Here is a 16,829-nt window from a genome sequence, read left to right on the forward strand (position 1 = left end):
AATAAAACGGATTCCAGGGTAGGAGTACAATGGGAATGAATGACTCCTGCAAAACGCCAGAAATCTTGTAACTGCAGGATGGAACCAAATACTTGGGGGAACTTAGAAGCACACTGGCACGTGATCAAAATCTCTTCCAGCTCCTCACAGGGATATAAGCAAGCAGACCTTTTTTGGACAATACCAGGCTTCTAGTATTTAATAAAAAATAGTTATACTTTATTTAGTAGGAAATTAATATTCAGCTATTAATTGTAGCACATGATCTCATTCTCTCTGGAAGAGGATCAGAGAAAGTGGGAGAAATATGATTGTTCCTCTTTTGAAGAAAAGGGAAACTATGATAAACAGATCCCAAAGCCTCGTGTAACACAGTGAGGTTACTTTAACGGAGCTGCTAGAATCACTGAACCACTCTTTCATTTTTTTCTAGGCCAAATTCTATCCCTTCATGTAGGACATAAAAACATTCATGTATTATCCTCAGTCTTAATATCATAATTCCTTGGTAAAGTAGAGATTTATGTGAATCTGCTTTCTTATAAAATACAGAGTCAATTGCTGTATCTGACTTCTAAATATTTGAGAGATTTCTCCTCATAGTAAATAAATCTTTGTCCTTTTGTGACCCCTCTGTACTACCAAAAAGGGACCTTTTATAAGATATAATTAACTATTCAACTATAAGATATAATTCTCCCATTCAGCTGTGTGTTATACAGTATTACTTAAAATTTGCACATTTTAAAATTTGAAAACATACTTCTTTATGCTGTCAGAGCATTTTGATGAAGTTATCATTTTAGCTGAGCCTTCCTTCTAGGGGAATTAGAAGTAATACAAGGTGAACATGCCACAGATCCAGGTATGCCATCTTATAACTTACCCAAAATATTAAAATATTTAATGTAATTTTCATTTCATTTATTCAGAATCCTTTTTTGAACACCTGCTATTTGCAAGACCTTGTGAGGAATTCTATACACATGTGAAAAACGATTTCTTCCCGAATTGATGTTTAAGAATTCATCCAAGTAAGACACCTCATCCAAGGTGTCTTACTGCACTATCATGTCTGAATCCTTTCACTGCATGTAATAAGCTGCAGATCTGTATCTGTATCTCGTGCTAACACACGTCATAGAGTATGTTATTACCTAGCCCTCTTCCAGCCACCCCAAGTGAAGGTAAAATCAGATTTGGCTACAGTTTTGTTGTACAGTTTGAATTTTTATATTTTTAGTTTTGGAGTGTTCGAAACAAAAGGACAAGAAGCACTGTTCTAAACCAAGCCCCCCCGTCTTCCCCCTCCCTGTCTCTAGTTCAGGGGTCAGGTGCCCTCTCCCTGCGACCCCGTGTGCAAGACGGTCGACTGGGCCCTGGCTGTCTGGCGCCAGCTCAACTCGTGCCTGGCCCGCTTGGGCACACCGGAAGCACTTCTTGGGCCAAAGTATTTCCTGTCTTGTCCTGTAATCCCAGGGCACGCCCAAGCAACAGTGAAGTAAGTGTCATTGATCCTTCTTTGCCTATTTAAAGTAGAGCCCTGGCTGATAGGGAATGTTTGGGGGTGAGAAAGCTGAAGGGGCCACCTTGTGCCACCTCTTGTTGTGAACACGGAAAGCCAGTGCCCTGTGCTCCTGTCAGAGGACGACCGTGCCTCATGTGGTGGGTACTTCCTAAGGAAACTATTTTGCTAAGACTGGATAGATCCCAATTTCCCTGTCTACAAAACTTTCATCAGACTCGTGTGCGACTTGCTGGGCAGTGTCTCCTGGGGAAGGCCCACATGAGACATTAGGTCAAGTATCCTGTAACCATCCCCCTACCCCACCCCCCAAAAAACCCACTTACATTCTGTTGATGAATTGAAAAGCTTCCTCTTTTATTAATGAGACTTATGTACTTACTGTGTTTTAGAGCAGCTTATGAAAACAGACATATATACAGTAAGGTTAATGAAATAGAAAATTAGAAGGAAATTGAAAGGAGGAAAAAATTTGTCACCATTCCAGCTTACTTAGTAAGGGTTCTGTGATTCGCTGTTAGATTTGATTCTGTACTTTCTGGCATCCTGGACAGAAATCTATTTTGGAAAGCGGGGTATGCAGATAATATGTCTTCTCTATTGTAAGACAAGCTATCAGTTTAATAACAGCTAATTGAGGGAACACAAGAAGTGCTATATTAAAAAGTATACAGCAATTTCTTGTTAAAAAGCAGAAATACATTTATTCATTTAATTACCCCTTTCTTTATCAGTATCATGAGTAAATTTAAGCCTTTTTTTTTTTTATTTTTTTTTAACATCCAGAGCCTCAGGATTCTTAGGAACCAGTTTTTTTGGCCTTTCCTGTCTGCTGCATGGTCATTGTCAAGAGCTAGAGGCTCTGAGATTGTTACCTTATCTGCAAGCTGACAGGTTAGCCTGCCACATTCAGGATGTGGCTTCTGACCCAGCACTGCATCACTCAGAGCACAGCCACAGCCTAGGCTTCGTATTTGCATTGGTTTCCCCACCTCCCCGGGCCCTATGGGGTGATGCATAGTGGCCCAGGTGGATGCTGGCTTTGCATCAAAGCTGTGGAACTGTGAGCTTGGGAATCACCCAGTTTTCTAACGGGGATGCTGGCAAATCTGCCCAGGAAGGACATATAACTTTCATTATCGTCAGGAAACAAATCTGCCCTCTGCTCCAGGAGACACTGTCTCTGTTTTTCCAAGTCGGTTTACGATAGTAAAACAGCCTTGAAAAGATAATCCAGAGCAACAGCTGACACAAGAGGTACAGAAATGCCACGGAGAGTTAGCTCCCAACAGCCATATTAAGGAGCTGCCTTTTTAAAAAGATTATATATTGTTTTAGCCAAGGGTTATATCATCTTTACCCCTTCAGCACCTTTAGGAGTACTTTTTTTTTCCTGTGTACTTTTTTTCCCCCTGAATTACGTGTCACTAGACATTAACAAAGCAGCTGACAATAGATGCTTGATACTGAGTAAATAGTTTTAAGGGTCTTGAAAGGCTTATGTCAGTATCTAATAACTTTGAAAACTTTCCTATTCTGGGAGATGGAGTTTTGTCTACAGCCTTTAACTGTATTAACTGTTTTTTTAATGCTGCAACAAAGTGTAATCTTTTTTGAAGGAATTTGATTGGCACTAAGTGCTCCACGTTTGGGCTGAAGTCCCGCAACAGCTACAGCTATTAATGCAAAGAGTCCACCTGAGGCCGTGGCTGGTTGATCCCATCCCCTCTCTACAGGGCTAACCCACCACGTGCAGACGCTGAGCCCCTGCCTTGGGGCAGGCAGATTTAATTTGCCAGGGATCATAAAATGTATCCCAATTGCAGAAATACTAAAATACAATATATGCGTCTTATTAAGGAAAATGGCAAATAAGTTTAAGCTATTTAGACACAGACTTTCAGGAAATCTTTTTCCAGACTTCTTTAGTCTATAAAGTTTTCCATGTATTTTTTCCCTTTCCATATATTTAATTTTATTTGTGCATTCAACACTCCAGCTCTCCAGGATCTTATAAAGAAAAATGTGAGAGACATGTTAGCAGTTTCATTGGAAATACATTGTATTTTTAAGGCAAATTCAAACTACTTTGGTGTTGGATAATTTCACGTATTCCAAAATGACCTGGGAAAGGTAGCCTGTCCGTAGAAACACTTAGGTTTTGTTGCACAGTCTTCCAACCTGTTCCCCGTAGAGTTGTGTGTGATTCCTGAGAGGTTTGGTCCTAATTGTGAAACGCACTCCTCTCTCGGAAGGTGGATGTCTAAGCTGTGGAATGCTGTCATTGCACCCAGAGTTCAAGAAGCAATATTGTCAAGAGCCTCTGTGAAAAGACAACCCAGCCTTGGGCAAACAACTAAAAACCCTAGCCAGGGACAGCAGGCTGTGGTTAGAGCTGCTCTCAGCATCTTGCTTAATAAAGCTGTTCTGCATGGCTGTCCCCTCCAGAGAGCAGGTATGTGGGTTCATGCTGGGAGGAGAGGAAATTCACACTCTTATGTAATGCTTGCTTGAATTTGTTTTTAGGGCGCTCTATTTTCTCTCTTTGTAATGAGAGAAATTATCTCCATGTAATGGATGTTGCACAACACAGCTTTAGAACTCTCTATTTTTTCATTACTGGCTCATGTTTAAATACCAGACTTCAAAGTAAAGTTTGCTGGTTGACAAAACGCCTGCTTGGGTATTACAAGCCTGTGATTTTGAAGAGGCTATTTCTTTAAGTATTGGAAGTGTTGGATTTTACTCGACTCTGAAACTGCATTATTGCTTCTGTCCTTTTGACAAAACATGGTTTATGCTATTTCAGAGCTAGACCAGCATACAGCTGATTTCAAAGGAGGAAGTTTCCCTTTATCCATAGTTTCAAGTTACAACAGTTGCAGCAAGAAGAAAGAGAGTGGTGCCTGGAGAAAGGTGAGCACCAGTCCTCGCAAGAAGTCTGGCCGGTTCTCTTCACCCACCTGGAACAAGCCGGACCTGAGTGAGGAAGGTAAGGGGGGCAGGCATGTCACCCACACGTATGTGGGCATCCATGAGGTGGTTTCTGAATGCAAACGTGCTTTATTTTTATCACTCTGCATTCAACAAAGCAAAATTCTGAGTATTTCAGATACATATTTTCATGGAATAAAACACGTGGTAGTTACACTCCAAAAATATTTGAGAGCCCCCTACCTGAAAAAATAATCTTTCATACTAGAATTCTGAAATTAAATCTTTACCATGTTAATGGTCATCTGCTTTTTATTAATTTGATTTTCTTGGGATGCACACAATTATATTTATGTAATACAAATTGACACATAAAAGGAAAGAAATATGCCAATATGCATTCCTAAGCCACCCTTAAATTTTTAGAAGTATGTGTTATAGACGTATTTGATACCAGTTTAAGGTCTTTACAAGTGAGTCAGCTTTACACATTTTTTTCATACATGGGATGTACTGTGTACCAAGTTTTATTCTAAGCACTGGAAATAGAGCAGTGAAAACAGGAGATAAAAATACCTCCCCTCATAAAGTTTACATTCTAATAAATTATTAGACCTCTTCCTTTTGGCTTTGATAATAGCATAATCAGTTGTACAAATTTTAAATGTCCTCCCTAAAGGCAATCATATTTGAAAAGATGTTCCAACCTCATATGCATTGTGGATTTCTGTTACATGTAATTGAGGTCTTCAGGAGCCCCCTTGCACCCCAAAATGTTCTGTTTTATGTAATTTTATGGCAAGTTGACAGCAATGGGGTTGCTAAATAAAAGAATATGATGCCTAAAATCTTTCTTAGAGCAGAAAAAGTTGCTTTTATTACTATATTTTTATATTGAAGCTTATATTGATTTTTAATAAAAATTTAATATGGTTTTAACCATATCAGTACATGCCAGAGTTCTGTAATTACCCCAAGTATGTGAAAATAAATTGTGAGCACTTTTTTAAATGACTGAATGGACAGTCACTGAAAAAAAATATAAACTCTCATTGTAAAGATAAGTTTTATGTATTTATAATGGGATACATTCTGATCCCAAAGGCTTGCCCTTACTTCCTAAAGTTAGAGTGTTTGATTCAGGGAATAAAGTCATGAGACTCTAGCCCCCCAGTAGAGCAAAGAGTCTCCCTCAGATGACTTTCTGTAACAAGGATTATACCTTTTACCTGTTGATCCCTTGAGAGTATCCAGAAGGGCTCTACGAGGAGGATTATCATCTCCATTTACAGAGAGCAAAACTGAGGCTCAGAAACCCTTGGTTACCTGCTCCAATTCACTTCTACAAACGGGGGGTTCTGCAATCCCTGTTTTCGTTCCTGGCGAGTCCAATGCTGTTTTCTTCAGTCTGTGCCACTCATAATAATGCATGGCACTCAAAGAAGGACACCCGTGCAGGCTCTTCACTGTATCATTTCCAAGTGCATTAGAATTCCTTTAGGGCTCAGGACCAGCTGCTTTCCTGAACAATAAGCATTGTCAATATGTATCAATACTTTAGAGTTGACAGACAAAATCCATAAAGTGAATATGAACTTAAAGCAATATTATGGAAGTAAGTCTAACTTGGCAGACTGTATCAGGCAAAATTGACTTATAAATTATTTTAAATTCATTTATATTTTTAAAATAATTACTAGTTGTACAGCTATTGGATATATCAGATATTCTTTGAAACATGAAAACGTCGATGAATAAAATTGTGTGCAACCATAGTTTACACTGACTTCAACGCAGAGGTTTATAAAATGCATTGGCCAGTGTTTAGGTGCATGAACCACTGATTGGTTAAGGACCAAAGGTGGACATGCCTCTAGTTTTTAATTTTTTTTATAATAGTAACTTTTTCTAATAATTACATTTGATATAAAAATTATTACAACAGGGCTTCCCTGGTGGCGCAGTGGTTGAGAGTCCGCCTGCTGATGCAGGGGACACGGGTTCATGCCCCGGTCCGGGAAGATCCCACATGCCGCAGAGCGGCTAGGCCCGTGAACCACGGCCGCTGAGCCTGTGCGTACGGAGCCTGTGCTCTGCAACAGGAGAGGCCACAACAGTGAGAGGCCCGTGTACGGCAAAAATAAAATAAAATATAAAATTATTACAACCATGTTTGGTTTGATTTTTGATTTTTTGACATCATTGGTTTAAAAAAGAAAAAAACCAAAAATAGAACCCTTTTGCATTCTATGCAGACCACTGTGGAAACTCATAAAATTTAATAAAGACACAGCCTTTTTATTTCCTGACCTAAACCAAGGCTGAGGGGTTGGTCACAGGCTTCTGGAGAGCAAGGCCCAAGGCTGTGCACTTACATGGTAATTAGGGGAAACCTACTAGTCATTGCTTTCTGACAATGACAAAAGTATGGATGAGGAAATATACAGAGATTCTTTGATGATCTGCTTTTAATCAGGATATATCAAATTCGACTTACTTTTCAAAATCATTCTTTAGAGATTAATCTGTGCTAGCACCATTCGTACAATTTTAGAATTAACTCAGAAGCAACTGTGTTAATGAACTTATAAAATTACAGTGTGTATTATAGAAAGACATTTTGAGTCTAAAATGTTTTAGTGTTTCTCAAACTTTTTTGACCGTAACCCATAGTGAGAAATATATTTTAAAGCCTGACCAGTACACACAAACCTATGCATTTGCATGTATCTATAACTGGTACAAATTTATATATTTACTGCAACCTGTGCAATCTGATATTTCCTATTGTTTGTTTTTTTAAATGGGTTGAAATATGCAGTTTGAAGAACATTGGTGTGATATGCAGTATTTGTTTTAATGCTGTGACTTTTTGTATACTGTTCCTATTTTGTTTTCCGTAAAATGCAAAGCAATTAAAAGTTAAATTTCTACACACCAAGGCCACCCACACTGTAATATATCATGGGGCCCAGACATCAAAAACTGCTTCAGATCTACAGTCAGTAACTAGTCAGTAACATGGAAGGCAAACAAAGGGAGAGAAAGGGAAATTACCATCATCAAAAGGCACGTATTAACCCCTTTTTAGGTACTTTGAGAACAAAGCCCTAAGGATGTGGGGGCTTGACTGGTTAGAATAGGGTCCATTGATGAAAGCAGAGTTCAGGATTCCTGAATTGAGCCTCAGGTGGTGTGAGTTGTACCGTCTTTAGTCATAAATATATCAATACATGAGGTTGTTGGTCATTCCCTGACCTTCCACAGGGCTTCAAGAGATGGATTTAATCCAAAAACAATATGAAAATACAGCAGAGTCCATAGCCTGTTTCTTTTAAATACAGAGTTCAAGATGCACAGGGACATTCTGTTGAAATGTGATTACATTTTTTTTCTTTAAACAGGTATCAAAAATAAGACTATATTACAGCTGAAGTGTAACAGGAATGCTTCTCTGTCAAAACAAAAGTAAGTTTCCCTTGTAGATTTAACTCATAACAAACAATACACATTCTCATGATTAGTCTGTGCAACTATGAATTTCTTAAAGTTTCTTAGCCTATTTTGCTTTTATCATTGGCTTCATTTTGTACCAAATTTGATAGTTATTATTAATGCATTTGACAAAGATATTGTAACATCCTGCACTTGTGAACTTTTAAACAGACTTTTAGATGACCTTTTTTTTTTTTTTTTGTGGTACGCGGGCCTCTCACCGTTGTGGCCTCTCCCGTTGCGGAGCACAGGCTCCGGACGCACAGGCTCAGTGGCCATGGCTCACGGGCCCAGCCACTCCGCGGCATGTGGGATCTTCCTGGACCGGGGCACAAACCTGCGTCCCCTGCATCGGCAGGCGGACTCTCAACCACTGCGCCACCAGGGAAGCCCCGTTTTTTTTTTAATGATAGATTTACAGAAACCTAGCATGACTTATTTTTTTTCTTATGTTGCTCCTAGGGAATTGTTGATTATACCACCAAACTTGTAAGCAAGCTGAAATAAGGAATTATTTATCATAGAATAAAAATGCTTGGTAGTTTGTAAATAGGTCCCCAGTGTAGCCCAGTAAATTGTGTGCTCAATCACTTGGCAGGTAGCATTTAGGACCCTGTGCCCTGGTTCACAGAATTACAGAAGGGGGTGAGGGGGTCATTGAATCTGCATCACATGCTTGTTTCTGCCGGGTCCACTGTTAGAGCTGTTGTATTCAACAGCCTATATAATATTTGTAATAACTCTATGTTGTAGGTATAAGGAATTTGTTAGAGAGAAGGGAACCCAGGAACTGAGTGAGGTGTTGAGGACAAAAAGAAAACCTGACCTGTGGTCATATTTGCTAATATGTGGTAAATTCCTATTTACTCCATTATCACACTGCCCCCTGCACACAGTGTCTTAGCTTTATCTTTGGAGACAGAGAAGAAGAGGGAGGAGTAAGACTGGAATGTTTTAAGTGAAAGTAGATTTCTTTGTGTAGTAAAACTTTACCCTATTGAGAATTTTAAGTGGGAGTTTTCAAAGTCCACCGGGAGTGGGTGGGAGTGGGTTGTTGCGTGACATTGATGGATGCCTTTAAAGGATGTTAAAAACTTTTTAGGTCTCTAGAGAATGATCTATCTTTGGCGTTGAATTTGGATCAAAGACTCTCTCTGGGTTCGGATGATGAAGCGGACCTTGTCACGGAACTTCAGAGCATGTGCTCCAGCAAGTCGGAATCTGATATAAGCAAGGTAAGCAGGACGCTTGGGGGAGGACATTGAATGGTTCCACCCAGCATTCGAGAGACTTCTTGGAGCCACGTCATAACTCTCACTCCCCGCCAGAAATTCCTTATCAAATAGCATGTTAATGCTCCAAATCAGAACATCCCTTACCTTGCTTAGAAAAGCTCTTTCTTCCAAAATACCCCTTCTACAATAAGGGAGCTCTATGTAGCACACCTTCTCTGAAAAACCTGAAGTGTTCATTGCGTTACCACAAATTACACCAATACATCCTTTTCCTTTTCGTATTCCTAACTTTGGCCCATAAGTCACCAGTCAGTAAGAGAGCATTACAGCAGCCTTGTGTTCTGGATAGAATGGCAACTTTCCTTACAAATAAAAATAAGTGGCCTGTGTAATCTGTTTAGTCAAAGTCTTCAAGCTGTGAAATTTGAGATCCAAATCCGGAAATCAGTGACCCAAAATCTCGAAGCATTAACAGCATCAAGTTCAACCTGTTTTGGCACCTGATATCTGCAGCAAATTTGACCAAACTTCCTTGATAAATGCCTTTTACTTGAAAGGGAGCATAAGAAGGTAGTTATAACTTGTGCAGCTTCCGCCCAAAGACTCACCTATTGTATTTAGACAGTCCTAATCTCTGGCCAAAGTAGAACTGACTAGCTTATTTAATGTTGCTGCAAATGTGTCAAAATACTTAACCTCTGGAAAAATAAGGTAACAATGAAAATCTTGCAAATTTTATATCCTTTCATTTTGTGCCAAGTGATTTTTTTTTTTTAATAGGGCTCATCTGGTTGTCGTCTTCTGACTTTAAAAGACTTTTTCCTTAGAGGTTATGTCTCATGCATTTGCCGTTAGTTTCACATGAAGACTTCAGGTCTTCGTATGAACACTATGGGACTTGCAGGTCTGTTCTGTAGAGCTTCTGACAGTAAGAGAAGGATCCCACTTCTGTTGTGGGTTTTCCACGGTGACTTGATAAACTGTGTATCTTCCAGATTGCTGATTCCGGGGATGAGTTAGGGAGGTTTGATCGTTCAGGAAACCACCCTGCATTTTCAGCAACTGTTAATAATCCAAGAATGCCAGTGTCACAAAAGGTAAGTGTCCCCTTTCCCTCCAAAATGGGACAAAGAAGGACGGTTGTGGAATTTGACTTCACAAATCTTTCAATGTGCATCACAGTTACTTTTAAACCATAGTTGGGAAATAAATAGGATAAAGGCAAAAGTGTTCTCTAAGGTAATCAAGGTTAGAAAAATTGTTTGGATAATAGCTTGAAAGAATCACATAGAAAAGCATTCTTTTTCCTTCTATTTGATGCCAGAATTTTGGGTGTCTTTTCCATTTGTTTTCATTTGTTTATGCCGAAACTAGATTTCTGTCTTCTATTGCTGTATTTTAAAATGGGATATTGAATTTCATTTGAGCACTATTTTGGAAAACTAGAGTTAATTTTAGCAAAGTGCTGAGTGATGATAAAGATCTACACACACACAAAAAATCTCATTCTGGTTTACTTTACTTTAACTTGCCATATCATGCATGTTTCAGTGAGAGACTTTCTTTTAAAAACAAATCAGAATGTCAAATAGAAGAGCCAGGATTCCAATAGAGTTCCTCAACCTCTTGAAATAACTTATACGATTGGTTAATAAATGCCAAGAGTTGAGATGGCCCAGCATGGTACTCCTGGGTGAATAGAAACAATAAAACTACTTCTTATCCGGTAGTGATTTTATGAGGATGCATATTTTGTAAGCTCACCAAGCCATGTCGATTGTGGTTCACATCCTGTTCTCATCCGCTCGCATGGCAGCTGACACAGACCTGTTGTGGGGGGGAGTGCAGAAAGCAGAATTACATTATTAACCCTCCTCGGATCACCAGACAGCCCTGGGCTCCCCTGCCCCTGCTCTCACAGCTTCCTTAGGTTTCAGTCCTGATTAGTTACGCGGAAGCTGTGTGTGTTGCGGGGAATATTAACAAGGCTGAGTTCTTGTATAAAAAATACATAACATGATGATCTGTGAAGAAGAGCATGACCTGTCTGGCTTACTCTGTATAGTATTTGCTTTTTTCCCCCAATTGGGAACAGTTTAGAAGCACAGCAAAAGCATAGTTTGGAGAGCAGGTAAGGGAGGATGACTAAGGAGGTGACCTGGGGTCCCTGCGGAGAATTCTGGCTGGAAAATATTTGTTCAGGAGCTGGGGTTCAGAACACCTTTCTTGGGCCTCCAGGACCCCTCTTCAGGATTCCTTGCGCAGCAGCCAGTGGGAAGGGGTGCGATGAGCCACTCTTTGTCCACAGGGCCCAGTCACTTTCCTATATAAAAAGGTTGACTGGTAGTGAGTGGCAGCTGTTGGATAATGAAGACAGTTTTGTACCTCTTTCTCTGTCACAGGACCATATTGGGTTGCTACAATGAGGTACTGTCCAGAAAAATAGTACTGAAGGGAGGCTAAGCTTTGTTTTAAAAGGGACCTTTTTAAAAAATGGATCATTTTATACTTTCTGGGCTCTTCAGAAAGAACCATAGTTTTTTAAATGTGCGGTTTGATGCGGGTATTAGGAGGACAGCTGCCCCCTCTTGCTTTGCCCACTGAACGCATTGTGAGGCCTGTTCCCCGTGGCTAGATGTTCTTCTCAGAACCTGCCAGCAGAGGGTGAAGTATACTCATTTGGCATTTGCCAGCCTCCTGAGAGCTTCACAGGCTCATACCTCTTCTACTGTGAGAAACTCAGCGAGCATTTCTTGGTTAGATGCCCAGTCTCTTCTACTATCAGGAAGTAATTCCCTTTAGAAGTAAGAGCTGTCTGTGTTAGTTGAAATCACTTTCTCCTATGCGGCCAGAGAGGGGCCTATTTAATCAGGTAGCATGTCAGCCAGTCTTCTTAAACAATTTACATAAATACAGATTTAAATCACCAGGAGAGTAGATACTAATAAATGTTTTCTTCTCATTAAGATGCAAATTAAACCCCCTAAAGCAGAAGTTCTCATTCTGGTGGCATAATGAAATCCACTTGAGGATTTTTTTTTCTCCAATCCCTGGTACCTGGACCACATGCCCTAGAGGTTCTGATGTAATTGGTCCAAGGTACAAGCTGGACGTTGGGGTTTTTAAAAGCTCCTTGGTGATTCTCATGTGCAGCCAAGGCTTAGACCCACTCTCCAACACATACCTCTGATCTCTCATCCTCCTTATTTTCCACCCCATTTCTTTCCAAATATGTCCTTAAATGTCCTTAACTTATTTTTACATGTAATTTACTATTTCAACAACATACCCATCTTCACCCTTCCTTCTTCCCATGGAACCCTTTCCTCTTCACCTGTCATAGCCCATACTCACTTGAGTTCAGTTCTGCCACCTGGCAAACATGAAGTGAGGCCTACCCAAGTGAACTCAAGATCAGGGAAAACAGCATGAGTAAAAGGTCTTATCCCAGCATCATCACTCTCACCTATCCAACTCTGGTTCCTCGGGGGCAAAATGAGAGACCTAGACCAGGTCCAGAAGAGTTCTGAAACACTAGGAAGACAAGAGCATGCAGTTTCCAAGAATGGAAGATCTTGAGCTCCTTAGTCATAGAGAATTGCTACGCAGGAACTTTAATTCACTACAGCAGAAGCTCCATCAGAGCAAGGATGGTGCTCTTTTACGTTCTCTACTGTAAGCCGAGCACCTAGAACAGTGTTTGTCTTTTAAACATTCAAAATATGTGTTGAGTAATAGTCCAATTAGATCTAAAGGCAGAAGCATTAAGTGACGTGCTCAAGGTGAAAGAGTTGAATTGTAGAGCTGCTTAAAGATGGTTGGAGTAGTCCAGTTTGATTTCCTCAGGCCTAGGACTTCATACAGCTCCAGCTGGTGAGGAGACCCCGGATTCTGGCACTCGATTCATTGACTCCTGTGTCTAGCACTTTTGTGATACCACAAAGGACCTAATGAAAATCAGCCAGTGGGTCTATAAGACATTAAGCATTCAGCTTCTCCCCTCCATTGTCTTTTGTTCATTTTTTCATGAGAACTTAAGAGAGAAACTCCTACCTGCGTGTTCAGGGACAGAGAGGAGGAAGTTAGGACTGATCACAGAAGTTGGGAACAATGTCAAATTGACAAGCTATTTTGTTTGCCTTTCTTACAGGAGGTCAGTCCTCTCAGCAGCCATCAAGCGACCGAATGCAGCAACAGTAAATCAAAGACTGAGTTGGGTGTTTCAAGAGTTAAATCTTTTCTTCCTGTTCCTAGAAGTAAAGTCACCCAGTGTTCCCAGAACACCAAAAGAAGCAGCAGCAGCAGTAATACAAGGCAAATAGAAATAAACAATTCAAAAGAAGATTTGAAACTTACACAAAAATGAACAAGTAGAAAAACCTAACAAATAGGCCTGCCTACAATATTCTCATTCTTCTGTATATGTCACACAGAAACCAAGGACAAGATGTAAATACCTTTAAATGAATCACATGTTTTCACTGCAATATAAAGTATGAGTGCAGGACCACTATTCAGTTTTTTGTAAAGTGTATTTATAATCAACATTTAGCGTTTTTTTTTTCAGTTCTGTAGGATTGAACTGCAATACCAAGAAGTTATACCCACTTTTCAAGTAGTTTTATAATAGAAAAGTCATAATAGTTTTACTCAAGATGTTCAGGGGTATTAAAACAACTGTCTGTGTACTGTATATCTATATATATGTATATATGTATATTTAAGAAAGCCTGAATCATTGCATACTACATGTATGCAACATTGGCTTAGATAACAAGTACCATTTTAAAGAGATCATAATTTTATGTTCACTTGATGAGAAATGACTAGAATGGGGCAATAACAAATCATTTCTCAACAGTTACTTTTCTTAAAAGCCATATTAAGTATTTTTAAGTATTTTGCCTGTTAAAATTCTAGTTTCCAGTTTTAAATCTTTTAATGGTTGCATCATGTATATTTATGCTTATGAATTTGCATTATTGACTCCTGTAAAATATGAAATTATATAATGCAATAAAAAGTGTTATCTTTCTTAACAAAAGTTTTATACCTAAGTGGATATAAAAAAGTAAATGCTTCAATAAATGAGACTTAACTCCTCTTCAATTCTAGTGGCACAATGGATAATATTTTCTAGACGGTTTGTTTCACTAATGAAATGACTTAACTCAAAAATTTAATATGCCTTGACACCAAATAAAATACTGAATTAGTGAAATAATTTTGCTGTAGTTTCTATCGCTTTTAGTAGTTTATCCATGCAAAAGATATTTGTGTTCAATTTAAGGACATTTGTAAAACTGGTCCTCCATGTTGGTATTTCAGTAGATGTTCAGAGAAAGACTCACACTTGTTAGAAAGTATTAGTTGGTTTAAACTAAACTAAAACATTTCACTGTAGCTCTAGGAATTAGGTGCTCATTGAAAAAAATTTTTTCATACATACGAAAAAAAAAGTGCAATTATATACCAAAAGTCATTTGCTTGTCTGAGAGTACTGAAAGTCCTTTCTTGGCCAGAATGGTTATTTACATTAAAGTATATACATGTGCATTGAAACTATATTACACTTTGCAAGTATCTTTAAAAAATGTATAGTGAAGATTAGGCCACATGGGGTGAAGTAGAGGAAGGATCAGGGAAGAGATCAATTCCAGTACCTGTCAGCCTTCATCTCTGCAATCCTTGGTTGTACAGCATGGACCTCATGGACAGGGAGATGAAACTAGAGCAAGGGACAGAGGGTAGACAGGAGAGAGAGGCTGGAGGAAATAGGCTTGAACACAATAACGCCTTTGAGCTGGACTCAAATTCTTGGTACCCTGGTGGTATTTGATACTCTCAAGTGTTTTCACAAAAAGACATTAATCTTGGGAACAAAACTCAATGCTCTTGATATCATAGACCAACATACATAGATTGAGGTGGCTCTAACGTGTTTCCTCCTGCTTACATACACCTTCTTAGATTGTGTCGTATTTGATTTTTTAGTGATAAGGCATTGTGCTTTATATCAGCAGCTTTTCTGAAGATAAGGATCTCATTAGTGTATTCAAGGACCAGAGAAGAGAAAAAATTTGGAATATATTATTAAGATGACCTCTAGTAACTGATCCATACAGTTTTGATTCATTAGTAAAATTCAACACATACTTTTTATAATTGGATGGTAGACTGGAAGATGTCTAAAGGCATTTAAATCAGGAGCTTTCAAAATACAGATAGAGACCTAGTAATTGGTCATTTTATCAATTGAGTGGGTCACAACTACCATTTTTTTGAAAATAGGATAGAATAGAAAGTGTCAGAGTACATCATGGTATCAGTCAATAAATGAACTATTTGTGAAGATTTTGTTTCTATTATGTAGGTACACGGATGTAGGCACTGGATTGTGATGTAAAGCGTAACTCTTTCTGTGGGTCATGTCCAAAAGTCTTTGAAAGTCACTACGGTATAATGGAACCTAGTGGTGAGGGTCGGGGTGCTTTGGGGGTAAAAAGTTCTTTGGTGATAAACAGCCTTGGGACTGAATTAAGCACTAACATTTACTAGCTGTGTGACCTAAGACAAGTTACCTGATCTCTTTGACCCAGGTTTCACAATAGTTAAATAGGACATGACAACCCTACAAGTTATCCATGAGCATTAAAATGAGGTAATATAGTGTTCCTAGTTACTCCCCTCATACATAAAAAGTAATAAATTATGTCCCAGAACTCTGTGGCAATCCAACATCTTTTCAAGTTGTAATCAATTCACAAGCAACTACTAACAGCTGTATTATGAGCATCAGATTTTACTACAGTTGTGTGAAACACCTAACAGATAGAAATAGCTAATTGCAAATTAATATAAAACATTAGCAAATTTTATTTTCCTTTATGTTAAGTCTATTTAGGAGAACCTCATCATCAAGGTAACACATTTTGCAGTTGCTTATGTAAAAGAAAAACTAGTAGATGTGTCATCTGATAATGAAAAAAGCCAATTTTGATAGACAAGGCTGAATTTCCATATTTTTTCTGTGCAATAAATACTTAATGCAAATTAAGTTCAGTTGACCTAGCCAACACCTGATTTAGGCACCTGTTCTTAACAACTATGAGCCATTACACAAAACTTACTCTATGAAGTTATGTGATACTTTCTGAATTCTATCTGACTCCTTCTGTAACATTTTTCTCAGAGAACATTGCTCAGATGTCAAAGGAGTAAGTTAGTGAATAGATAATCCTGTTAGTTTAATTTGGTTTTTACTGTGAATAAATAGTTGAGTTGTAGACCAAGATGCCATTGTTGATTTGAAAGAGAGGACTATGGAAATATATGAAGAGAGGATATGAGTTACACACCGTATCTATTCTGTCTTTAATAGTGAAGATAACACTTGACTATCAAGAGTCATGTGCTGTAGGTTCTGGCCACAAGGCTAAGACAACATGTAATATCTCTAGGTGTCAATGTCTTCACTGGAAGAAAAAATAGAGGATTTTTCTTGTTCCCAGAAAGTACAATAGGAAAATCAGAAATCCTGATAGTTGTTCATACACATTCTGATACCTTAATAAGGGATGACATCAGCTAAACATATCCAAAAAAAAGTTACTTGGATTATATTTTGAGGAAATCAAGAA

General features: G+C 38.7%; 1 protein-coding gene across 5 annotated transcripts in view; it reads left to right on the top strand.

Annotated features, from left to right (window-relative positions):
- CTTNBP2 (cortactin binding protein 2) overlaps nucleotides 1-14,403 on the top strand; it is a 443,818-nt gene extending 429,415 nt beyond the window's left edge. For all 5 annotated transcript variants that reach the window (XM_070046323.1, XM_070046322.1, XM_030857645.3 and 2 more), the window contains 7 exons: nucleotides 1,323-1,501; nucleotides 3,781-3,980; nucleotides 4,335-4,517; nucleotides 7,864-7,927; nucleotides 9,057-9,189; nucleotides 10,185-10,286; nucleotides 13,340-14,403. In XM_070046323.1, coding sequence (XP_069902424.1) covers nucleotides 1,323-1,501; nucleotides 3,781-3,980; nucleotides 4,335-4,517; nucleotides 7,864-7,927; nucleotides 9,057-9,189; nucleotides 10,185-10,286; nucleotides 13,340-13,555 — 1,077 coding nt within the window. In that variant the 3' untranslated portion in view covers nucleotides 13,556-14,403. The remainder of the gene's footprint in view (nucleotides 1-1,322; nucleotides 1,502-3,780; nucleotides 3,981-4,334; nucleotides 4,518-7,863; nucleotides 7,928-9,056; nucleotides 9,190-10,184; nucleotides 10,287-13,339) is intronic.
- The last annotated feature ends 2,426 nt before the right edge of the window (nucleotides 14,404-16,829 follow it).

The sequence above is a fragment of the Globicephala melas genome, chromosome 9, assembly GCF_963455315.2.
Source record: "Globicephala melas chromosome 9, mGloMel1.2, whole genome shotgun sequence".
In the NCBI taxonomy this organism is placed as follows: Eukaryota; Metazoa; Chordata; class Mammalia; order Artiodactyla; family Delphinidae; genus Globicephala; species Globicephala melas.